The 25848-nt window shown below is 48.6% G+C and overlaps 1 protein-coding gene across 3 annotated transcripts in view; it reads right to left on the minus strand.

Moving 5' to 3' along the window:
* LOC126536299 (alpha-tocopherol transfer protein-like) overlaps nucleotides 1-25848 on the minus strand; it is a 29676-nt gene continuing 3828 nt past the window's right edge. Inside the window, exons 2-6 of one of the 3 annotated variants that reach the window (XM_050183214.3) lie at nucleotides 23174-23311; nucleotides 17268-17519; nucleotides 10212-10405; nucleotides 2487-2597; nucleotides 1-425 (exon numbers count right to left, since the gene is read on the minus strand). In XM_050183214.3, the coding sequence (XP_050039171.2) occupies nucleotides 174-425; nucleotides 2487-2597; nucleotides 10212-10405; nucleotides 17268-17519; nucleotides 23174-23311 (947 nt within the window). In that variant the 3' untranslated portion in view covers nucleotides 1-173. Of the gene's footprint in view, nucleotides 426-2486; nucleotides 2598-10211; nucleotides 10406-17267; nucleotides 17520-23173; nucleotides 23425-25848 lie in introns of those variants that run through there. The other 2 variants (XM_072287866.1, XM_072287867.1) reach the window with 2 other exon arrangements.

The following is a 25848-nucleotide window of genomic DNA, read 5'->3' on the forward strand; positions in this document are numbered from 1 at the left end:
TATGGTAACACGCTGCCATTATATGGTGGGAAAAGCTTAGTAATGAAATGAGAATCACATGGGAGCTGCGCTCGCGACAAGTGGGGAATGCAAAAAATGAACAAACACCTGCGCATGAATTTAAATTTTCGCCACCCATAGGCCACAAGAAGCATAATTAGATCACAGAGTGATTAAAGATGCACGTAATCTTCACTTATTTCCTCGTCAGTGAGAACGCCGTTTGGCTCAGGCGCCATTTTTGTCGACAACGTCTCGCGGTATCCGTAAGAACTCAGTGCCTGGAAGAAATTCTCAGCAGTCTTTAACTCCCTCTCCAATTGGTCGTAATCGAAGCTTCCGTTCGTCCCTTCGTGTTCCTTCGAAATGACGTCATCTGGCACACGTTGGTGGAATTCTGTCAAATTGTAGCCAAAAAGGCGAATCTGTAAAAAAAAAAAAGGGAAGCACATTATGGCTCTCCTTTAATCGAGAGTAGATGTAAGCATGAAATGGCTACCGGCAAAGCAGATTGGTTGGAGATGACACTAGCCATAATCTTAAAATGGGTACACTACATGTTCGCACATCAGCACCAAACACACCACATGAACCTATTTAGAACTGAACCTCACTGCAAGAGTCGTCTCGGCCAAACAGTTTTCCGCAGCGCGCCGAACGCTGCCGGCCTAATGATGCAGCGTGGTGCCATATCTCGAGTTGCGCAACTCACGGACCGTTGGCGTTGAACACGCGACCGTGTCTCAGCGCCAAAAGATGACAATCGCGTGTATTGTTGCGCTGTATCTGCTTTCTGAAAGGCGCTATTTCAAATGGCAAATAAAACTTCAGCGTACTAGAAGTTAAAGCTTGCGTGATATTGTGAACAAACATTAGGAAGAACTCAGAAGCAGTATTTTTTGTAACTTGTTTGGCCAGTAACTAGCGCTAACGTTTGTAATGAGGTCCTGTACCAAGCGTTGGGGAGCAGAGACTGCATCTTCTTAAGTTTTAACTGCTTGCTCGAATAATCTCGTTTGGCTCTCGCAACTTGCCCGAATGTTCTCATTTGAGAGCCCCAATAACGGCTCTGGCTTTTGGCTCAAGGTCACTTGAAGGTCGCCAAAAACGGGAGCTAAAAGCATTTCATGCTTAAAACGTAAGTCAAATGGTTCCCATTTATCGCATTAAAGTGCTGGTGGGACCGACAGGAGAAAACCTAGACCAATTATTGGCATGTGACAAATTTACACTTATAAGATACTGTATCTCTTCACGTATAAAAATATGTGTGATAAGAGAATGTGACTTAAGGTACATCATACATAATGAGGGTCATTATTTTGTAAGCACGTGTAAACAGATAACTTCGAGATAAACCTTTGGTTGTTTGTCGGTGCTTGGGTTGTGTCCTCATCCTTACATCTTTGTTTGCACGCTGCATTTTCAACGTGAGAACTTACCAAATCAATTGGCTAACGCTTCGTCATTTTATATCTGTTACTTGAGTGAAATGTACCTGATAATTAATTTACACTTCCGTGAAAGTTTCTTTCGTAGACGAACGGCACTTCGTCATGGCTCATGGGTCGCCATGGGTTATTCTTTGTAACACTCAGTTGCTTTCAGTTGACAAGAATTCATCATCATCATCATCATCATCATACTATTTTATGTCCACTGCAGGAAGATGGCCTATCCCTGCGATCCCCTGTCCTGCGCCAACCGATTCCAACTAGCACCCGCAAATTTTCTAATTTAGTCGCACCACCTAATCTTCTGCCGTCCTCTACTGCGCTCCCTTCTCTTGTTATCCCTTTTGTCACCCTAATGGTCCAATGGTTATCTAATCTGCGCATTACATGACCTTCCCAGCGCCATTTTTTCCTGCTAATGTCTATTAGAATATCGTCTATACCCGTTTGCTCTCTGATCCACACAGCTGTCTTTCTGTCTCTTAAAGTTATGCCCAGCATTTTTCCTTCCATCGCTCTTTGCACGATCCTTAACTTGTTCTCAAGCTTCTTTGTCAGTCTCCAAGTCTCTGCCCCATATGTCAGCACCGGTAAAATGCACTGATTGTACACTATTTCCTTTTCAATGATAACGGTAAGCTCCCAGTCAGGAGCTCACGATGTCTGCCGTATGCGATCCAACCCATTTTTATTCTTCTCTGAATTTCCTTCTCACGGTCAGGGTTCCCTGGGATTAGTTGACCAAGGTAAACATATTCCTTCACAGACTTTAGAGGCTGACTTGCGCTCTTGAACGAATTCTTCGTACGACTCTTATTCTCAACACTAGATTAGCGCCGAGCTGTCAACAAATAATGTGTCGAGAAAAGTGCACGCTCTGTGGCATTTTTTAGGTTGGATTTCTTCTGTGAATTTCGATGTTCATGCCGTGTTCTTTGATGGAGAAATTCGTATTTTTTTTTTACTTCATTCCAAATTATCAGCGACCAAACAATGAAAAACTTATAGAAAGCACATGCAGACGAATCTTACCCGTTTCGCTAGTTTTGCTTTAAGGAAGGTCTTGGCAATTGCAAATAGAAAGTCAAAAATTGGAGGATTGTTGATAATGTAGATTTTCTTCAGGCGCAAGGGAAAACACTCCTGGAACATGTTTAAGCACGTTTCCGGTTATCTGCTTCACGCATGAACAAACCAAAGCAATGTTAATAACAGTACCACGTTCTTCCCACTTTAATGCACCGCCTCAGGGCTATAGTTTCCATGGTGGTTAGCTTCAGCACCCCATCCGGCCGGCAAAATAATACTTATAGCAAGAATGAAAATCTACAATCGCCAGGAAATTCTCTACTAATTCCAGTGCAATTTTAACACTTTCGTGCACTAAAAAAGAAGCGGAAGGGCTTTTGTAAATTTAGCTGTGTGCACGTTTATAAAACTTTTTGGGATACGTTAATGGTCCACGTCACACGGAATAAAGAATTGTGAATAATAATCTGAGACCCTGAAAAGTTACAAAAAGTACCGCGTTACAATCTGGCATTTTTCTTGACTCTCGGCAATACTGGCGTTGGGGCTTCGTTGACCGCCAACGAGGTGCCACAGATTGACACTGAATTAAATTTAAAAAGCTAGGATGAGACGGTACCACATTTCTCTAAGCAGCAATACGCTTGCATCTTCTTAGCCATAGCCTAGTACACACAGTTGTTATCTCAGGGTGCTCGAGCACTGAAATTTCCCGACCAAATTGAAGACAAATATTCCAGAAAGACCACACCCGAATTTCAGATTAGATAGCTTTCTCATTTCGTAAAGAAAGAAATTCGCAGTTTCGCCCGAAAGGCAAAGCACCAATTGCGATAGAAGATTAGTGGACAGCTGCACTAAGTAAGGATAGCAGTTCTGGCGGCCGTATAAGCTTGTAGACATTCACTTACTAATAAATTAACAATGATAGAATGCGTAAGCGTGACTGAACGAGGACGTAAGAAGAAACAGACACACAGAGACAGCCCTGTCTCTGTGTGTCTGATTCTGTCTACGTCCTTGCTGAGTAGCGCTTACACATTTTATCATGCATTCAAACCACCTAGCCTACCAACGTTTTTTAACTAAATTGATCAGCATAGTGTCACGCGCGCACAGGTAAACATTAACGTCAAAAGCATGGCGCATACGAAGCTACCGGCACTACGCGCACTCTGCAAACATCGCACATCGTTTTGAAGAGGCTTGCGCGGGCGCGCTTTGGCCACGTCGCAGACCCCTTTCAGGAAACACGAGCGCCGGCAACGCGTCTCTACCGCGTCCACCAAAGGCGTACGTCTACTACGGCGTTCGCGATTCGCGTGGGCAACGCCGTAGTGGACGCCGCGGTTGTCTCCACTCTATAAGGAGCGGCGGGCGAGGAGGACATCTAGGCACCCTAGCAGCCGCCGGAGAAGAACGCCCCTCCTCCCTCGCCTGACCCCCCTGCCTCGCGCGCGAAAGGAGAGGGCACTCATCCGGGCCGCGTTCCTCGCTCGCGCACGCGAGGTTGAACAGCGTTTGCCGGCTCACCCTCACACGCTTTTAAGGCGCCAATACACTTCGACGTGACCCGGCGCGCGCGCGCGCGGTGGTTGCGCTACGTCACGCCAGGTCGGTTACGCCGCGTCAGGCGTAAATCCGTCCCCCTACAGTACAACGCCGCGCCCCTGCCGCAGCTGGAGTAGCGCATGCGCAGAACACCGCGCCGCTCCGTGGCGCCTGTTTTGGAACATCGAAACAAATCTTTCGCGCGCTTTCCCTGTCGGTAGCGACCGCGCACCGGATTGTTGCTCGGCGATGGCACGGATGTAGATTAAGCAGGAGACACACGGTACGATTCGGCGTCCGATCCGACGTGCGGCGCCACATGCTCCCGCATGCGGCATACTACGATTCGGGGCACACGGTGCGTGCATCCGAAAGATTGAGCGGCGCGTAAGCTCCGCCCAGATACAGCCCCCCAGCTTCACTTCATATCCACATCGAGAAACACAATACAAACAACTCTGCACAACACTGTTTCGCTTTACGCGAATACTGTCCATAAAATTATGCCCCTGCGAGTGACTGAATACTTCACGACGGCGCGTTGTCTACTGACGGCTCCGCCAACAACCAGTGATAGGGCCGGTAGGCCTAGCTAGGCGGACGCTGCGGCCGACGGCGCTGGCGATCCAACGCGAGCTCGTCAAAGAGCGCTTATTTTTGCCAAAACAATGAACACTTTACATTTAGGTCGCCCGTAATTAAATACAATGGTTTACTCGACGCAGTCATTGCGAAGGGCAAACGTGCAAGCGAAGCGAGCAGCCTCGCTCAGACGGTCGGTGTGTGCTGTCTGCCCGTGAAATGCCCTCGCGTCACGGCTCCAGATCTCGCCAGTAGCTTGGTGCTAGTGTATTAGGCGCTGCTTTGCATAACAGGCACACGTTCGAGATAATTTTACTGAACTGGTAAATATTTCGTGTCGGAAACAAACTGCAGCAGGCAAGGAAATAAAAAAAAGAGACTGCGAGAAACCGGCCAGCCAGCGCCGCCTCCGTGGAGGGAACGTCAGAGAACGTCACATGCCAGCCACGCTGTCATTGGCTGCGGCCAAACGACGGTGCGGTTGTCGGACGCGTCGGACGATGAAAATCTGCTCGGTTTGTCGCCCGCCGGACGTCCGATCCGGCGCTTCGGCACGGCAAAACACCTCGATTCCGGCTGCCGTTCCGGTGCGTCGGACGCTGGATCGGACACCGAATCGGACCGTGTGTCGCGTGGTCTGCGTCGCAAGAGGAACAGGTCTCTCTACATAACACAGACACGTAGCCGCTGCCACTCCTTTTCGTCGCTTCAACAGCTTTCAGTTCACGAGCATAGCGGTCCCTCAGCCGCTTCCATAGTTTCAGGCACTTTTCGACTGAAACAGGGAAAACAAGACAAACAAACAGGCCAAACAGACAGGCGCTGAATGAATAGCATATCCGGAGACGTATGCACACACGTGCGTAGCATTGACGCTCCTGTTCAGAGGCCAGAGTACATGCGTATATGCTCCCGCGCGTTGTTTTCCCGCTCCACATCCCAGTAGTCCATTCTTTTTGTGTCGTAGACACACGGGTGTTGCTGGACGACGTCCAGAAACCTTTCGATTCTGGAGCCGCACGGGTCGGGCACGCTTTCTTGCGAAGAGGCCATCTCGTTCTGGCTCAGCCTGCCGAGTAGTGAGTCTCTACCTCGACGAGAGAGGGCGCTAGGCGCTAACTTGCTCGGCGCGGTCGGCGCGAAATGCAGTCGGTTGCATTCGGCGCCGGACGACGTCCGAGCGCGCCGAATGCCGCCGGTCGCGTCGGCGCCAGATGCCGCCGGACTGTAGAGGGTCGTGTTTTCGCCAACGTAACGTCGCCATGACGAGCGCGCGCGCGCGCGCGCGTTACGTCGGAGTGTATTGGCGCCTTTACTCGCACACAAAGCATACGGCGACGGTTTTATCGCCCTTGCTCTTTATACGGAACCTCACGGCGACGCCGACGGCAGACATGCGCATGGTGTGTCTGTATAATTGATATCGCGGTAGAAAAGAAAATTAAATTTCTCTAGAGTCCCTTCGGTACGAAGATGATTATATACAATTTTCCATGAGTGCGTCTAACGCCGTTCATAACTGGACGTTTGGTCAACTGAGCAATTTGTAAGCGTGAAAAATATTTGCTAGTATCTTGCGTAGGGTGACATCCACGCCTCAACGACAGTTTTTTTTTTCGGATTGACAGAAAGAGATCTCGAAAGCCATGCTTTTGTATATAGCACACAGCGGCAGTAATAGCGGAGCCAGAAACACGCCATGACCGCCATATTTTTAGACACTGCTTATTGCAGTAATGTATCAATGCAAGGGCGTGTCAGTCCAACACATAGAGTGTTGTATTCGTTGGATGAGAGAATTGTGACGTTAGAGCGCCTCATTGGTGTTCTAAATCCATGCAAACTTGGCAGAGCTGGCTAAATAATAAATCTATATACAGGATACCTAAAAGTGCTGTTTTTATTAAAGAGTGCAAATTACTGGGCAATAGTTCTCAGCCCCGAGCATTCGCTCAGGAACGGGTGGAAATTGCTTTATACTGTAAAACTGATTAACGTTAACACGGTATTTTGCGAGGCTAGTTGGTGCATATCGACAGGTTCGGCCACCATATCATTACACAGCGAAGACAGAGCCTGTTTCTGTTTTCTTGTGAAGGCATCGAACGGCCCATTGAGCGAAAACACCGGCGTCTGCCCTTTGGACAAGCGAAAAAACGTACGTAGCTTGCACTAGTGATGCAAGGCTGGAGCCAACAGCGGATCTTGTCGTCACCTAGCTTTTACGTGGCTTGCCTAAGTTGTTTGTAGGTTTTGCGAAGTTACGCTAGGTTTTGCTAAGCTGTTGGTAGGCTTGGCTAAGTCGTTTCTAGGTTTTGCGAGGTTATGGTAGGCTTCGCTAGGTTGTTTCTAGGTTTTGCGAGGTTATGCTAGGTTTTTTTTTTTAGTTGTTGTCTCGGCGGGTTTGACGCTGGAAGTTTTCGAGCCAGCCGGGATCGCTTTCTCGGCGACGTCGAGCGTTCTGGCACCGACTCTCGTTACCTGGACTGAAACTAGGGATCCTCGACTCGGCGTCGCCTCTCCTCAGCCGCAGCTTCGGCGCGGTATTTCGCATCAGCTTCTTCTTTGGCAGTACGGCGCTCTTCTTGGTAAGCCGCTTCTTCGGGCATCCGGACTTTCTTCGGACTTCACATGGCAGCAGCACGTACGCACTGTTAGGGTTGGCGTGTAACACCCGGGCAAAAAGGATACTCAACCACCATGCCTCATCGAAACGGAGGTTGGATTCCTAATTTGCTGTGGTTGCTTCGAGTGGTTACCGGTCTGGCAGGTGCACCGCAGTATTTACAGGCCCCTTCGTGTGTGTGCGTGAAAACCCTTTCTGCGAACTGTTAAACTCTAGGGGAGAACGCTTTCCGCGAACCAGACAGGACCCTGGATCAGCCGCCTATCCACAACCAGACGCCTTTTCCGCGAACCAACGACGTGCAAAAGAGAAGGAATCAGCTACCTACGATCCCCAGGACCCGCGGGATGCCACCAGCGGAGACAAGCTCGGCAAAACATCGTCCTGGGAAAGTGGGTGCCGCCGCCATGCACGATGGGACTCAGCGCATGTCACGTGGCGTTGACGTGAGCAAGATCCCGCGTATACGATTTTAGTGGGCTTATTTAAAGGGCCCCGCAATGTATTTTATCACTTCAGTCTCTCCTCATCTTTCACAAACCATTGAATCAACCGTGCAAGTTTCGCACTAGAAATCGTCTCGTCCCTGCCTGATCGCCATGGTCTACCGGACGCCTGCAGCCCGCCGAGAACGCCACGCTAATCAATAGGAACGCCAGTCGAGCTGCGAGAAACAGGCATCGCAGCAACTGTCGGCAATGGTGGTGTACGCTACGCTGGAGAACGCAACACGGAGTAGGTGAGAGATGTGTCGCCGCGCCGGGGATTCCGAAGTTCTACTCGCCTGTAACGTCACGACTCTGCCCTACGCGCGTGGAGTGCGAGGAGGCTCGGTGCTTTCGCAGGTGGCTGCTAGGCAACGCGAGGCGGCGCACAGCTGGGCTGAGTTTTCTGGTAATGCTCCACGGTGGAGCTAAAAGCTTAAACACCTCCGCTGTTAAAAACTGCACCTAAATTCCCATTGGCTGCGATGCCACTTCACGAGCGCGCGTCGACGGAGCACAGTGGCCGAAAGGGGACAGCTGCTGTAGGAATAGCGCGCCAGGTGCTGCCTGAGGGGAGAAGGCATCGCCGCGACGCCACATCAACCTCACTTTCGCTCTTGGAAGCTTGTGCTATCCCCGCGTTTCTTGTCCGCGCAAGCTCTCGCCTGCGTTCTAATTGTGTTTCGGTAAGGCCAAATAAAAAAATTGCAGTGGCTTAGCTCGGCTATGCCAGGACATACGTAGCGAAAGCTAAGGCATAGCATGGTTAGCCCTGGTTATTCTTGACTGCAAGTCCAGGTTAGTCGGATCGTCTATGTTGCGGCGTTTAGCAAGTCGTTCGGCGCGCTGATCGTCTGTTTCCTGGGCGATTCGTTTCCTCTTCAACTCGTTCCAATCTAGATTACAGGCCTCCTCCTGCTTATCAGAATTGTCGCCGTCCATACTGCCGCCTCAACTGTGGTTGCGGCGCACGCGAGCTCTCCTTTTCACTCCTCCGACATGGTATCAGGCATGCGACGCAGCTGGCGAAGCGAGCGGAGGCGAACGCAACGACGAGGAACGCAGTGTGCCGTCATACCAAACGGCTGCGAAGGCGTGGCGCTGTGCAGCGGCGGAACACCTGTGGCTCGGTGCTACTAGTGGCGCATGCGCAGTAGTGACTAGGGAGCGAGAGAGAGAGAAATATCCGCGGCGAGGCGCGCGGTTGTGACGTCATGTGCCTCCTCGGAGCACCGCCACGGCGAAATCGCTAGTTTGCGGCCAGTGAAGCTTTCGCTTTAATATCCGCGGTGAGGTGCGCGTTGTGACGTCATGTGCTTTCTCAGAGAACCGCCACGGCGAAATCGCAAGTTCGCGGCCAGTAAATCTTTCTCTTTAAAAGGCTCCAAGCCAGCCAAGCGTCTCAACACGCTCGCTCGCCCGCTAGGAGTTCATAACTCGAAGGTTCACTCAGGGGCGTTCAATTAGACTTTAATGCTTTCACATTCACAACTCGTAAGAAGTGCATAGGTTACCTCGGATTTTATAGCCTAAGCATTCTTTGGCGAGTACTCCAGCTTCGTCATGCAAAAAGTGTAATGCCTTGTATCTGCAGAAAAATGCATAATTCGCGAAGTTGACATTTAATTGTTATAATGGTGTAAATGTAGATGATTGGTAGCTTTATAAGCGGTAAGAAACAACTTAAAAAAGAATTTTAATCAGAGGGAATACCCAGTGATCATTGGGCTCCACACAAGATGCATGGGAAAGCTTATAGTAGTGGTGGGGCAACCTTAAATTTGGAGGTGGGCCAAATGAAATTTGGGGTTGGGCCAACTTGAAATTTGGGGGTACGCGTAAGCATACTTACACAACTCTAGTGGAGTTCCTGCATTTTCTATAGCGTTTAGCATTATTTCGGCACTAAAAGTGATTTATTGTGACTGTCTAGCAGTTTTCGTGTGCGGTTAACGCAGCAATTAGAACCGCCCGGTGGTACCGGTAGTACCAGTGAGTGTTCTCTGCTGTTTTCCCTCGTGACAGATAGCATTCTGACGCGCTGTCGTTCAGATGCTGCGCCTCCCGTTGAAGATGCAGACGATGTCATTTGAGACAGCTGCGCCTGCGTGTCTGCAACCAGAGGCGGTAGTAACGGATGCGCGGCGCTGCGAACTGGTTCTTGAGGAAGTGACACTCGAAGTGCCAGTTGGGTCCCGTGTGCGGATAAGAACCTGTGGTAAGGGGAGCGCCACCCAACACAGGGCAACATAGTGCCACAAATAACCACATGCCTTCAGTTAATGCTGACTGCATTCGGATAGAAACCCGGGTTAGTTCATCCTTCTTTTACGTCGCTGTATTTAGGTTACTTAATCCCTTCAACAACATTCAGCTGATTCAACGGTGTTATCTTTCTCGTTGTCATTCCTGCGTAGCACTATGCTGGCCGAACCTGGGGATAAAAAGTTTTGCACTGTGGGGAGCAAAAGGTTTTGCACTTACCTGTATAAGACTGACGAGCGTTCTTATAACAGAAGGCGTGTAGTAAGGCAGGTGGTAGACGTTGAGGCCCTTTACATCTACAATGACCACAATGCCTCTAATCTGACAGTCTTGCCGAAGGAGGAAGCACTCGCAGAGGGCTAAGCCCACTCTGAAGTAGTCGTTCAGCGAGCAGATATCGCTATTCCAGGAACCTGGGGGCCGCGAGAAAAATCGAAAAATGCATTGTTTATAAGGTACCAGTTTCGTCATCAGACTTCTCTTCAACAGAGCAAGCCCTCAGGAAACTTCTAAAACGTAATGTACCAGCACATAGGAATTGGTTATTTGTCCTAAGTATATCCTGAACTGCTCAATAATAATAAGCTTCAAATCAGCGCATACTGACCTTTAGAACAAAGAGCGATGAGGCAAAGGAAGTATAAAATACCTTTCTACCTTCCTGTTTATCCTTTCCTTCTGATGAAGGGTGAATGTATACCAAGCTGTCCAGATTTTTGTTCTTTTGCAGCTTATACTAGCTGAGTAATCTTTGAAAACTGGTATTCAGGGAAATAAATACTCAGTGCCCTTCCCCTCTGTGAAGAAGGTTGAGCAGCGAAGCTGTGCATGTGGGCCTCTTAAGGGCGAACTGCACCTCCGCTGCGGGTCGGCCCGGCATTGCACTACTTTCGGGATCGGCATACATATGGAGAGTGCTTAACGCCTGCTTCACCTCCGCCGCGGGTCGGCTCGCCATTGCACTGTCTTCGGAATTTCTTTGTCTTCACACGGACAAGATCCTGGGTGAACTAGCCCTTAACGGCGTCGCTCTAAAATAATCTTACTGTTAGATCAGAGATTAACGCTAATCTTTCCATCATAAATTCGCATTATGGGTGCCGGCGACGGCACCGATGATGGGACAGAGGAGCTACGGGAGCTGCAGTGAGAGCGGTTGTATCAGCATGGGAATTATGGGAAGTACATAGATTTGCCTAAACTTCGTCTTTTTGACTTGAAACGTCTTTGTGAATTTGTAAACTGATCATTTTCAACAATGTACTACGCAATGAATAAAGAAAGAAACATCATTAAATTGTCCACCGGCAGGATTCGAACACAGGAACTCTAGCACAGAAGCCTGCTTTGAAACCATTAAGCGACGGACGCATGTATTGACAAGCGAATGAAACGCCCTTATGAATTTATCGCAGGCATGCCAGTGCCTTGAGACGGTGGGCGCGTTTCGATTTCGCCGCCTGGACAAGCTCAGTCATTGCAATTAATAGCAATTGTGCGTGTTTGCGGCGTCTTCTGCACATCGAAGAGTATAGATTGCGCGGAAATGTACGACAGTAATATTTATATAGCGTAATATAAGAAGTCACAAGAACGTCTGAATCCACAAGCACGAAGATCACACAAATCCGTGTACTTCCCATAATTCCCATGGTGGTACAACGACTGCAGCGCCAGAGTTACCTCTAGTAATTATTGTATGAAACTCTATGTCTCCGGTCAACCAACAAGGTCCAGAGACGCGAATGCATTGTCCTCTCCACCGGTGACCTACTTTCTGTCCACTGACCACCTATGCGGCAGCCCTCTTCTCCTACTTATGGCGCTACCCTTTCCTCATTCCATGAGCACATAAAGTTCACGAGACGTTCATTTGAGGGGATCGCGAGCCGTTTGTGCGCAGGCGCGAGTAAGAGTGGGCGCGAGAAAGAAACTCTGGGGGCTTCTGCTCCTTGAACATATAACTCTGCCTAGGCACTACGGAGAAGGTTTCTTAGCGCATGTTGTAGGCGTTTTTCCCTATAGGCGTGCCGGCATTGCGGAGTGGGGTCGAGTTTGCTTAGGACCAGACGCTGGCTGCCGGCACTGTAAAATAGGTGAACGATTTGGCGACCGCTGTGTCGGACAGACTGTCTCGCACCCGCGGCGCTCGTGCAGGGTCTGTCGTGGCGGATCACAGCTTTCTAAAGCCTTACGGCGATCTAGAAGACGGAGCGCCTTAGCAACCGCGGTTGAACGCAAGTGGCTGAAAGGACGCCTGTGACGGTGACTGACTCCGCAGCAGCGCCGCAGGCGCGAGAAAATCTGTCCGACGTACTTTCAGAGGTAAAGTTCAGACTGGTGATGCAGAAGTGGCGGGGCGCAGTAGTGCTGAACTTAGCGTCACAAGTTGGCGGCTGGACGTTATTATGTTTATTCAATCGTGTTTTTTTGTACTAATTGTAAGAACGTGTCATTATTTCGCATTATTGGCGGCGCCTCCAAGACACCAAAGCGGCAAAGGGGACACCAAAGCTAGAACTGAGACTGGTCCGTGGGTTGGGGCTCGCCGAGGCCTACGCTTGCCAAGGGTGTATAAGATCGGCTGTGCTCTATCGCGGACAGCCAATTTTTTATGCGAGCACCCCCCGGCACGCTTCGGCTTCCGCGGCTCCAACCCACGGGCCGCCCTGCTTCCAGTTTTGATTCCCCCGCTAAACCCTTGGTGCCCTGGAGATCCTGCGCCGTCTGCTTTACTATAACCTCAGGTGCTCGTCTGAGGCCTCCGTTTGCCGGTTACATGTGCCCTCCTGGAACAGTGCTTGTAAAGAATCCAATATATCATCGCGACGAAAAAAGTGACCCGCGACTTATACAACACCAGTCAGAACCTTGCCCCTTCAGACACAGCGATCACGAAATGGGGCGTCCGCGCCTACGGCCTCACCGCGCGGGCAGCCAGCAGCGGAGTGTAAACAAACTCCACCGCACTCCGCAATGCCGGCATGACTAGGGGACAAACGCATACAACACGTGCTAAGAAACCTTCTCCGTAGTGCCTAGGCAGAGTTATATGTTCAAGGAGCAGAAGCCCCCAGAGTTTCTATCTCGCGCCCACTCTTACTCGCGCCTGCGCACAAACGGCTGGCAGGGTCACGTATTCAAGCCCGGCCACTGCGGCCACATTTCGGTGGGGGCGAAATGCGAAAACACCCGTGGTACTTAGATTTAGGTGCACATTAAGATCCCCAGGTGGTCGAAATTTCCGGAGTCCCCCACTACTGCGTGCCTCATTATCAGAAAGTGGTTTTGGCACGTAAAACACCATAATTTTTCAGTCATATATTCAAGGAGCAAAAGCCCCCAGATTTTCTCTCTTACGCCCGCTCTCACTCGCGCCTGCGCAAAACGGCTAGCGATCCCTCAAATGAATGTCTCGTCATAAAGCCCGGCCTCCTAATCACGAAAGCAGGGGGACATTCTGCAAATGTCCACCCAATGGGTATGACCATTTCGTCTCCTGCTAAAAGTGTTGATTAGCTAGGAGCGTCTGTCTTCTGACGCGTACCCCAGTCCAACCATCAGAATTTCAGCAGCAGACGAATGGGACATGTCCACAAGGTGGACAATTAGAGAAACTCCCCCCCCCCTCACCAGAAAAAGAAGTCAAAGAATGCCATTCGCTATAAATTTTCCTTAAGTGCCATAGGCTGAGTATCTCGAACGGCATGCTGTCATACTCTTGAACTGCGATCAGATGCTGTCAAAGTCAATAGCGTCACAGATTAGTGGTGTCGCGGAAGTTTCAAAGTGATGTCGTCCCCCGTTCGTTGATTTATTTTAATGTGAATAGGGAGAGAGTTCTTTGGTTCTTTCACCTGTTTTCGTGGTCGGAGATTGTAACACAGATAAAGACGCTTGGGTTGCGGGGCGCAAACGTGAACAAGAGGCCATGAAAACCATCCATCGGTAGAAAAAAAAAAGAATGTTAAGCCCTCCTATTGTTAGCAGAGACACATTTGATTTTAGGCGTACGGCTGTCGCGTAGTAGTTACGAGACCAGCCTTAGTTCTGCTTGAGGTGACCTTTTACTACGTGGTTATGGTCCCTTCACAGAGAAATCTAATTGCCGCAAACGTGAGTTGTGGCACTTCCATGCATTGATTCTTTGCTAGAAATCGAAAACAAATATAGAGTTATGTCACAAAGTTTATCACACATAATAACGTGTAACATGGCAGCCGCTAGACGCCGGACCTCAGATCACCGTGAATGCAGTTACGTGTTTGCGCAGCATGGTGAGAAGAAATAGAACGCGGGCGGAGGGGGGCGGGAGGTTCGACTGAGCTACAAGAATCACCACGACTATTGGGCGTTGAGCGCCTGCCCATTCAACACACACGCTACAGCATAAACGCATATGCAACAATCACCACTCATACGACAAATGACCCTTCTGACCCTTGTGCTTCATAAAACTACTCCTTTTAGGTCAGGGAACAGCCTACATTTAGTCGACTGTTCCATCGCCATATTCATACATGCTAATCGTGAGTTATTTCCTTCTTACCTCAAGCCTGAGATTGATTAACAATGCACATCTTTCAACGTTACTTGCGAGAATAGTATGTTGAAGGATTATCTTGCTCCGCAACGGCAAAAGGTAATGAAATAGTCGAATCCCGGACATTTGGTTTGACGTCGCCGACTGCCGGCGGGGCACACAGTTCTGCGATCCGTTGAACGTTTCGCTCTTCGTCGACAGATGGCAAAACCAGTCCAATCGTTATCAGGAACTCGTTTCTCTTGCTCCTCCGCTTAAGAAAATACGATGACGGTTTCTCGCTTTCTCTTTGTCAGGCGTGCTTAATTTCGCGATTCATAAATAGTAGTATACGGGAGCTTCGCGTGAAATCTCTGCGCTAGCAAAGCATCGTTAAGCACAATTATATTTTTGATGTTGCTAAGATGGTTGCTCGAGTGATTGCATACAAGATGACTATTGGTAAATTCGGGTGGTCTATGCGGTTCTCCGAGTCGGATTGCGAGACCCTCGAGATCTGAATCAGAAAAAGCACGCGTCATCTGAATGGCAGGGCACTTTCCGGATATTTGAGAAGAACGAAAGCGAGGACAACTTTCGGTGATGCCCGACTGAACGTCCCGCATCATGCAACATTAAAGCATCACGGCGAGAGAGAAAAAGAAAAATAGCAGGTGTTCGACCACTACATTAGCCGTCGCTTGCAAGGCAGCCCTACGTCAGCACAACTTTGCATCACTATATGATGGGATGCTGTCACTGCTTGTCTCTAGACTCAAAAGTAGGACTGAAGGTGCCGATAACAAACGAGAACGTTGCCGCGTTGATAACATCGACGTGAGGGGCACAAAGCAACGCAGCCCAATTACGAAACCGACTAAACGCCCTAAGCTACAGCGGAAAAAATGTGCTGACGGAAGCTGCATAGCGCTGTCGCGACCGGAAACCAGCCGGACCTAGTGATTTCTCCGACCTTGTCGGTAAGAGCATTTCTAGGCTCTCCAAGTCGGGGGTCTAGCGATCGGAAAGAACCAACCGAATGTAGTCGGAGCGCCCTGTTTAGACAAACAAAATGACTACCTTTGGAGCAATCCAAGACGATCAATCGAAGTCGCCATATATATGGCTGCACAACTTCCCGTACCCTCTATGGTGTTGCACAGATAAGTTTCAACGCTAGAGTTCCTCGATAAATAATTTTATCACAGCATTTTAGAAATCATTCAGTGAATGGCGACTGGTGTGATTAATATTTCGATAATGACACTCAAACAATCCGTACATATATCGCTTGTTCTATAGTTTATGTTTATATTCATTTTAATTAATCACCCTGGGCACATACTGTGATTCGGACTGTTCAGCTTGATTGCCGCAAGAAGTGAACGCTATTGGAGCAACAAATGGCAATGTTTAGGCAGCTAAATCAAAACATTAACAGGTTACATTTTCTTTAAATATTAAAGAGCACACATGTTGGAGCCAAGCAACAGTTAAGACACGTTAACAAATATCGTAAGACTAGCGCTATTTCCGAGATATTTACCTACAAGATCTGCTAAAATATAAACAGCTGTTACAGTTTGTCCCGAATTTCTTGACGCACGCTTATTTGGCTTCTGGTAGCTTAAACGACCGTGTATTTTGTAGCACACTTGAAGTCCGGATAACTCGAAAGTGGTGCTGTTGTATACGATTTCTTATAAGCAAGCACGGTTACCTCAATTCACGTGGAAATATCCTGTGACCATCGTGATGTGCCTTCGCGATGTCCAGTGCCACGCAAAAGAGCTGTTGCCTTTGTCTACATGCACCAGCCAATATAATCATTTGTGGCAAACTGAACGATGAATGCTTCAGCTGGATTTTGCGTGCGTGCTGCCGTTCTCTTTTCTCTCCGTCTTCTCGTCTTTTAGGCCCCTTTCCTCTTTCTCAGTAGAGGGTAGCCAACCGGGCTCAGCTTGGTTCGTGCCTTTCGTGCATTTTCAAATTATCGCCACCCCCCCTTTCTTGCGGACAGGTGCCGCATGCCGGAGAAACCACTGCTTCTTAAAGAACGCATTTATTCCAACACTAACATGGCTGCAGTTTTGCCACAAGGCTGGCAGCAGTACAAAGCTTCTTTCAACCACGCACGATGTAAGTCTTTTCTATAAGTTCGGTTGACATTTTTGTTTATGAGACTTATTTCATGATGTACACTTCTGGGGGTGTTTCTTTAAGCCGCGAGAGAGACAGTGAACACAGAAACACGATCACAGCCTCAGTCACTCAGACTACCGCAGCACAGCACCAGTTGTAGCACAACGAACAGCAAATCAGGCTACAGCCGCCTGTGCAGGTAGGTTGTCCTGAAAAATCGTAGCAGTGCTTTCGTCGCCCTCGGTGGCGATTTCTTATGAGGCCGGCACTGCTGTCACAATGGTCGTTGGTCAAGGCATGCTAGCGCGACTGCGAGCTATCGTCTCTTCACAGTGTAACGAGGTCCGTCACACAAAATGATGTTGAAAAGTCTTCTCGCGACCACAGTCACTACACGAGGCGTTGTCACCCCATCTGACGCGAAAGGCTAAGTTATTGCCTTTTACCTGTCCCTCCCCTGTTGCCCAGTGTATAGGGTGCCAAATAAAACATTCCCTACTGGCTAACCTCCCTGTATTTTTCCTTTCTTCTGCATCTGTATCTCTCAGACGCAGTGTAATGGATAAACAAATTCGCCAAAAGGCAGCGCATAGTGACTTCACCGGGCTTACCGATCTTCGTCAGCAGAACCATTCTTCCCAGGGGATCCGTGTGGCGCGACACCGTCAGCAGCCGATGTTTGCGGCAAACGACGTCGAAAGGGATGCAGCTCGGAGTTAGCTCTTCAAACAGTTCCGGTCTGTCCCTTCGAACCTTGAAGTATTTATTGACGTTCTCGAAAGCGGACTGCGTGTCGTACTTGCGGGCCCGCAGAAACTTGACCAGAAAGTCGTCATCCGTGGGGCAGTTCAGCGACGGTTCACCTGGTTGGAATATAAATGCGGGGTAAACAAGAGCTCAGAAAATACGTACCGCTAATGAGCTTGCAGCGCTGCGGCTACGGCTATAGTTGGTTGTCCACTGAATGAGATGCTTAACCGCGCCATTTTGCAACGTTTGAGTGAAATGCTATATAGTCCGCAGTACCATTGTGACCGCGCTGACGAAGATGCGTACAACACTTCATCCTTGAGTTACTGCGATACGATGCTGCGCGTCGAAGACGAAAAGCTGGTTTAATGTAACCAGACCGTCGGCCATTCAATCCGAAAAAAAAAAGAATACCTGGTCGATGGGAAACAATAAAGTTACAGAAAATGGCACTTGTGGCTTTTAAAATCTGCGTGTAAGTATTAGAACGATACTCGTAAAGGCGACACTATTCTTTCTTTTTAAATTCCATAAATTGTTTGCGGGTAGCTCACATCTGTATATTTGTAACACGTGCCTGTTTTGTTATGTGTTTAGCATGGCTGCGACTTGGGCGTGTTGGTAAACGTTCATGATGGAAAAAGCGCTACTGAAGCGGAGACCTAGCAAGAACACATGACTTGTTATGTGTTGTTTCTGTCTTATGTAGATAGGTGTAGAGTTATTGGCCTACTGATCTACTAATTCAACTAATGTGCATGTCTTCGAACTATTTGGTACTTACGGAACATTGGGGGTATGTTGTTGCCATGATACCTTTTTCTGTCACTTCGTTTACTCTTGCACGGAAATTCGCATATGTTTGTGATACTTGACTGTCTCATTGTTTTCATGCTTTTAGTTTTGCTCTCCTTGCAGAGGAGTAGCCGGCTACATTAAAAGAGCCAACCTCTCCTTCAGTTGTCATCAGAAAAAAAGGGGGTGGGGGTTCACTACAGAGAAACACTAAATCAGTCTAGAATTATAATGTACTCTTTCAGAACTGTATATTTTTGTGAATTTCGCAGTAATAGATTAATTATTAGAACACGAAATCAAAGCCAAAGGGTAGTTTTTAAAATTCTGCGGGGAAGCCAGAGATAGCGCACGTCAGTGCGACGTCTCCTGATTTCAATTAACGTCTTCCCACTGTGCTTTTATGGTGCAGTAAAAGTCCCTTGCTAAGTTCCGTCTTGGACTGTTTAAGCACACAATGTGGCCCACCTCTATCTGAACACTCTTAATAAGAATTACAACACCCCCCCCCCCCCCCCCTTTGGGTCGTATCTTGCTACACAACAATAACCGTCATATGTCTTGTCCGCATTTCCTTTCTTTAACGTTGCAGGCTGTTATGAACAGCCTGCGGGGGTTGTCGAACTCTGCCCGGCCCGCTGCGATGACTCGCTTCGTGAAAACAAGAATGCGCCTGTCAACAACCCGTTGGCACCGGCATGTCTGCTGCGGCGACCCGCTTTGTAAGGACGACAATACGCCGCGTCCCCAAGCGAGCGGCGCCGGGATGTCTAGACGCAGTCGGCGGACCAAGTATTGTTAGTGGTTTGTTTGGAGCGGGGGAACTCCTGGAAGGAGGTGTTTTGCGGCGGCGTCTCACGGTTCTTAGAAGCCGTCAGTCAATGGACAGACGCAGCGGTCACTGTCTGCGGAGTTAACGCGGGGACCAAGAGGCGCCTGCTCAGTGCAAGACCCGTGTCTGCGAAAACCCTCTCACCTTGGTGTGGTCAGTGAAACCTGCGCGGCAGGGAGTTTGGAAATCCTCCCCCTCAAAGGCGGGTCGGCTACGATGTCTTTGGACGCACCGCATCGGTCAAAGGTTGAACGGCCGTTTTCCCTCACCTAGGGACCTAGGGAAGCACACAATGTGGCCCACGTCTGTCTGTACACTCTTTATCAAAATTACACCCTTTGGGTCGTATCTTGCCACACAACAATATCCGTCATCTGTAATGTCCGCATTTCCTTTCTTTAACACTGCGGGCCCGGTACTTCCAAGTCACGAACGGCATGCGCGTTATAAGCATGACAGAGCATTCTCGACAGGAAAGTAGCTAGCGCAGTGTTTTCAAGAAAGGAAACGCAAGCAAGTCAGAAGACGATTATTGTTGTGTGGAAAATATACACCCCAAAGGGTGTACATTTGTTTAAGAGTGTAAAGAAACAAAACTAGACGCTAGTTGGTGCTTTAGAAATCGGACGTCATGCCATGCAACACTCTTAAAACAGTTGCACCCTTTGCGGCGTATATTTGTCCCACAACGATGATCATCATTTGCCTCGCTTCTTTCTTCAAAACGATGCGCTCGCTACATTCCTGTCGAAAATGCTTTGTCATGCTAATAACGCGCTTGCCGTTAATGCTTGACCCGTGTTCCCAGCGTTAAAGAAAAGAAATATGGGCAAGACAGATGGCGACTATTGTTGAGGGACTAGATACGACCCAAATGACGTAAACATATTTAAGCGCGTAGTGCAAGAATTTCTAGGTAGCGTCGCGACTGCTCTTTCCTTTTTGCGGTTTTTCTGACTTAGCAAGCCGCCTTCCTCCCCCCTCTCACGGTAAGAGTGGCGGCATTGGCATTTTAGAAGCATGAACTAATGATGATGCAGTGTATATTATTTTTCTCTAATGTTCCTTTAAAACACGATGCCGATGAGACAACCGCGACATTGTTTATGTTTATTTGTTATGGAACTGCTGCATTGGCCGGGTGAGTTCTCTGCCGACAATTTTCACGATGCCGTTGGGTAATGCACCCCAGAAAATCTAGCGACACACGTGATTGTAAGCATTTGTATACATGCCACAATATGAAAATACCAGTATATTTCATCTATAAAAAAAGGCACAACGGAGATAGTTACCGCCGAAGGATTTTTTGAGTGCGAATGCGCAAGCGAACAGTCTACCGCAGAAATTCGGGCCTGAAGGACGCAGCGACCGTAGAACTAATGCGGAGATCTTTAAAAAATGATTGAGAAAAAGCCGCGGGACTTACTGGCTAGGCCAGCGCACTGCTGAGAACAAGGTCCCCGGCTCAATGCCAATACGTGGTCGAAATGCAGATATGTTCGCGTACCGCGTGTTTTTCTGCACGCTAAAGAACCTCGTAACGGGCCAAAATCATTCTGGACCCTTACACAGTGGCGCCCCTCATAAATCGCTGCGCTGTCTTGTGATGTTAAACATGACAATTAGTCAGAAACCAATAAAAAACAATAACGAACGCTTTGGATATTGACTCTTTCCGCGGAGCAGTTTGTTCTAGAGGAACGAGATGGCGCTTTCGTCTGCGTGCCGCATGTAGCCTCAGCGACAGCGCACGAATACGAAACCATTACCGCTTCCACCTTGCTTCTGTGCGATCAGCTGTCGCAAATGCAACGGAGTTTTCGTTGACGCACTGTGCTGTAATCATGCTAGATTGAAGACGTGTGCAGTAGTTGGTTGCGAAAATTGTGACTGGCATATTAACGAACGGAATGAATTTGTGTGGCCGAGTTCGCGGACCGCAGCTGCAACTGTCCGTACGTGTTACCGGCATATTGAGATACGGCTTTCCTCTAGGATAAAAAATTTGCGCACCCGCCAGTGTTGTACCGCTAACCTTCAAAAAAAAGGGATTCAGCCCTGGAACGTCGGCAAGAGTGAGTACTGCTCGTTAAACAACGACAAAGTGAGTAGCGCCACTTCCTGTCATAGTACCTTTCGCGCACAGTAGCTACACACATCTACACCAAGTGGCCCGGAATGTTACGCCCACTCTATCGCCAACGTATCACTGAATGAATGGGTGCACACTTGCGTATATGCGCACCATATACGCACGATAAATGACGGGCTACGCCGACAGCACACGAATGGTCGAAGTGATGTGTTTCGTGACGGTCCACAAGAGTAAGCGAATTACTAGCGATAATACATCTTTGCTACAAGGTATTACAAGGTACAAAACAGCTACGTTCCAAGCTTTCCGCGCAGCAAGAACAAATCTGTCCGAAGTGCGCACAGCCGCGAGTGACTAAGCAGAAAATAATCATATAGTGACCGCACCGGGGAAGGAAGGAAGGAAGGAAAAAGTGGAGAAGGAAAGGCAGGGAGGTTAACCAGTTTAGCGTAACCGGCTTGCTACCCTACACATGGGAGAGGGATGGGGGCGATGAAAGATGGGGAAGGGGGAGAGAGAGAGAGCACATAGCACAGCACACAAACATCGTCCGGTAGAGTCCATCAATCTGGCATTGTACGTGATAACACTGTCAGAGCCGCTTGTCCAATCCCGTCTCTTTCAAAAACTGAAGTAGTCCCTTCGTCGCCTTCACCTGCCATGTCTTCTGTCGGCGGCATGTGAAAATCGTGTCGAGGGACAATGGTCTAGTGTCAAGGTGCGCGAGAACGGATGCCAGGGACTGTCGCTGAACATTATATTCAGGACAGTCGCACAGAAAGTGTTGCAGCGTCTCCTCGCAAAGACAGGCATTGCAGAGAGCGTTGTCGGCCATTCCAATGCGGAATGAGTAAGATTTCGTGAAAGCCACCCCTAACCATAAGCGATAAAGCAGAGTCGCCTCGCTTCGGCGGAGTCCAGTTGGCATATAGAGATGCATCAAATAGGGCAGGTGGTATTGACGGTACCGCACCGGGGAAGTCAGAAGCGGGACAAGCGGCTGCTTCAATATATTTGTCAAACAAAGAACGAAGATCGAAACACACTAATCATGATTCATGAGCAAAAGTTTGGATAGCTTGGAATAGATATTCGGCCCCGCTTTTAAAACAAGCACCACATACGCTGCTCGCGCTGTTTGAACATAGCTTAAGCAGCTCCGACAGCTCTTTTGCATGTTCTCTGAGGCAATGGCCAATGCTTCGTTTTGTCCACCCAGTCATCGTCTTCGATATCTCCCGAAACAGAGGTTTGCTAAGCCGCACGGGAGTCATACAAACCCATTGTAAACACGGAAGCAGTTGAGGCAAGCAATGGACGCGTGGCCGCGTGATCAAACATGGCAGCACGCCCACGGAATCGCCGAGAAAAGGGTCGATATGCGTCATATCGGGGGAAAGTGCTTTATCGCTTTGTGCGGCACGAACATGAGCATATAAATTCGAGACCGACTTTTTCCGAAGTAGGCAGTCTATAATACTCGAGCTTATCATTCAGTTTCCTACAGAAATCACCGCAGGCAATACTGGCGCTCCGATCGCTCAACTATACTATGCGACCGATGTCTGCTCGTTACGATTCTGACTTGAGACGTTCTTCTGGATTTGTTGTTTACAGTTTACTGAGTTCACAACAGACCATGCTTCTTTTTTTAAACGCATGAATCGAACAGGTTTCTGCAGCCATAGAGAACTGTGGCGCTTATAATAAAACACATTGCCTAAATAAATAAATATGCAGTGTTGCAAAGCTATTTGAAGCAAGGAAAACCAAATTGAGGCAAATTCATTTACTAGCTATCATTCCCATGCATGTTAAACCGCCATAATTGCAGGTGCCGTAGACGCGCGCCAGAGTTCCTTCTTGTACTTTCTGTAGAAAACTCTATGCTGCTGGTGCGTTGCTTTAGGTTTAGTGTTTCTAAACAACGCTGTTATACGTTTACAATGCCAGCAAATTATGTGCGGTGAGAACGACCGTTACGGCCAAAACATGGCAGTGCAGCACATAATCGCTTACCTGCTGATACTGTTCCTCTTTACCTGAAATAAGCTGGCGCAACTCTTCCAGAGCCGTCCGTTTTACCGCAGGCGTTTCTCCTAATTCTCTGCGTGCAACATCATCCAGGGACTCTAGCGAGGCAATACTTTCTGATGTCACCGCACTCATGTCTCTGGCCACTGCAGGAACAAACATACAGGGGATGCAACGGATAAAGTCGCTGAAGAAAGAACGCGTACTGAAAGAGGCCACATGGAGGTGACGAAACACGTGAGCCAATTCGTGCGGCACGGCATAAACAGCGCCCCAACATAGAGAAAGAAATTCAAAAAGACGGAACACTCGGCGAAAACTGGCAACAGGAAATACGTCACGCTATTATTAATGTCGGCCGTTCGCGGCCGCAAGCATCAGAAAAATAAGAATGTGAAGTTAACAGACATTCTTTAATTTTTTTTATTCTTTCCCTCTAAAACTAAGAAGTTTTACCATATAAATGAGCTCTGCGACTTATTTGCGTTACCTAGCAACAAGCTAACCCCACACCAGACGAGCCATGCAGATGCGTGCGTCATGCTCCAGACAAAACACGCCACCGAAGCAAGCGAGGCCGGCTGTGCTTGAGAAGTTCGCCTCTTCGGCGACCCGTCTCACTTTTTCTTTTTGATTTGCCAGGTTTTTCTGGATCCCGGTGTATTCTTGCGTTCCTTCTGCGCTTCGACAAGGCACCACGGCACTACTGGACTACGGGTAGGCGAGAAATATTGTTTGACAATCTGCGACGCATTTCAAGCAATTAGGCTTACGGCACGGAACCTAGACTTGCGACACAGTTAGCGAAAAACAGCTCAGCCGTCCTAGGCAGTTAATTTGAGTTAATCACTCGTGCTGGGAGATGCTTGCCACGCTTTCTGTGAGTGTCACATTATAGTAACTAATTTCGGTAGCTTTTGGGCGCGCTGGGCGTGCCTGGTGTTGTGACCAAGTTCGCGAAAAGCAGCACGGCCGTGTGACGCAGTTAGTTTCGCGTGTACGAGACCTTACCGGGACAAGTTCGTGACGCTTTCTCTGACCCCCAACATGATTGTAATTAATTTTGTTACATTTTGGTACAACTTTGAGGCACACTCGCCTCGCCTTTCATGACGCCGCGAAAAGCAGCTCGGCCGTGGTGACAATAGTTTGGCGTGTGCTGAATATTGGTGGCAGAAGTTTGTCTCGCCTTCTATGGACCCGCAACAACATATAGCTTCTTTCGGTACCTGCGCTCGTCGAAAACACGACGAACGATTGCCTAGAGTGATAACACGGGTGTTGCTTGCGCCGGCAGAACGCGCAAGAGATAACGCCAAGGAGCTCAAACACCGGGAACTTGCGACTCGAAAATTTTCTCTTCCGAACGACTGAAAACAGGCTTTGCACCCACACATTTGTCTTCAGCGCGAGTAGAAGGAATTCTGCGAGTGGCTAGCATGCTCTGGTTGAGAGACTGTGTTGTGGCTATCTCTGTGTATACGTTGCGTACTATCCCGTCGGTTGAAGCCAAGTTCTTCTGGAAACGCGCAGTCGCCCGTGTATTTGTGCTCTTAAAGAGCAAGAAATAAGGCCTGCGAATGGGGGATTGCTTGAAAATCTGTTTTCGTGATATGTATGGTATTGTTTGGGATGAGTCATGTATTTTCTACGCCATGTATGTAAAAGCGAATTGCTTTTGTTTGTAATGCCGCCCATTCACTACTTCCGCACGTTTCGCCTCTACACGTACTATTCCTATAAGGGGTTCATACCAAAATGACACACGCTTCTAATTTACTTTTTTTCCGCTGACGTCGTCCAGCGGAGCTTCGTACGCGAACTACTCCCGCTTGCCTGGCGCCACAACGTTGGATGAATGCACAAAAATCCCGGAACGAGCATTCGTATTGAGTAAAATAAACGTTTCCTTATTTCACAAGGCGTTTTGCGTCGTCTTTATGAAATCGCACGTAGCACGATTCTATAGAGGCTTGTAAAGATAATTCGCAACCATTTTCTCTCAACAATAAAACAATTCCGAACAATAACCGCGCGTAGTTGAGCAGTAGAAGCAAAACAAAAATAAATAAATAAACAAATGCCGCGCCGATCAGCGCAGCCGGCGTAACGCGTTCCAGGTAGTCCTCAAAACGAGCGAGCCCGAAACCGGAAGTGTGGGTCAGGTACTATAATGCCTGTGGCTTGGAGCACTACAGTCGATTCGGCAGCTGGGCTTTGTGGGAGTGTCCCCTCTTGTTGAATGTCTTTCTCTATCCACCGACACTTATAAGGGGCAGTAATTAGAGCAACATAGTAAACGATAATAGTGGACACTCGAGCCGTTTCGCGGCCGAGCTCAAAATTCGCCGATTCCGGCGGGTGGCCCTACGTGTTTAGCTATTGGAAAGTTTGCACCCTTTGGATCTTCCCTTGTCCCGCAACAATAATCATTTTCTGACTTGCTTGAGTTTCCTTTCTTGAGAACTCTGCGCTCGGTGCTTTCATGTCCAGAATTCAATGTCACGTTGATAATGCGCGCGCTGTTCGTGACGTCGAAGTACTGGACGCGCAGCGTTAAATAACAGATATGCGGTGAAAAGAAAGGCCAGTAGCATGGGAAGTAACTTTTATTTTTTTGTTCAGCCTATTAACGCATCGTCAGTGCGTACATCTCATATCAAATGGGGGTATTTGCAGTCTT

This window comes from Dermacentor andersoni, chromosome 4 (assembly GCF_023375885.2).
Source record: "Dermacentor andersoni chromosome 4, qqDerAnde1_hic_scaffold, whole genome shotgun sequence".
Taxonomy (NCBI): Eukaryota; Metazoa; Arthropoda; class Arachnida; order Ixodida; family Ixodidae; genus Dermacentor; species Dermacentor andersoni.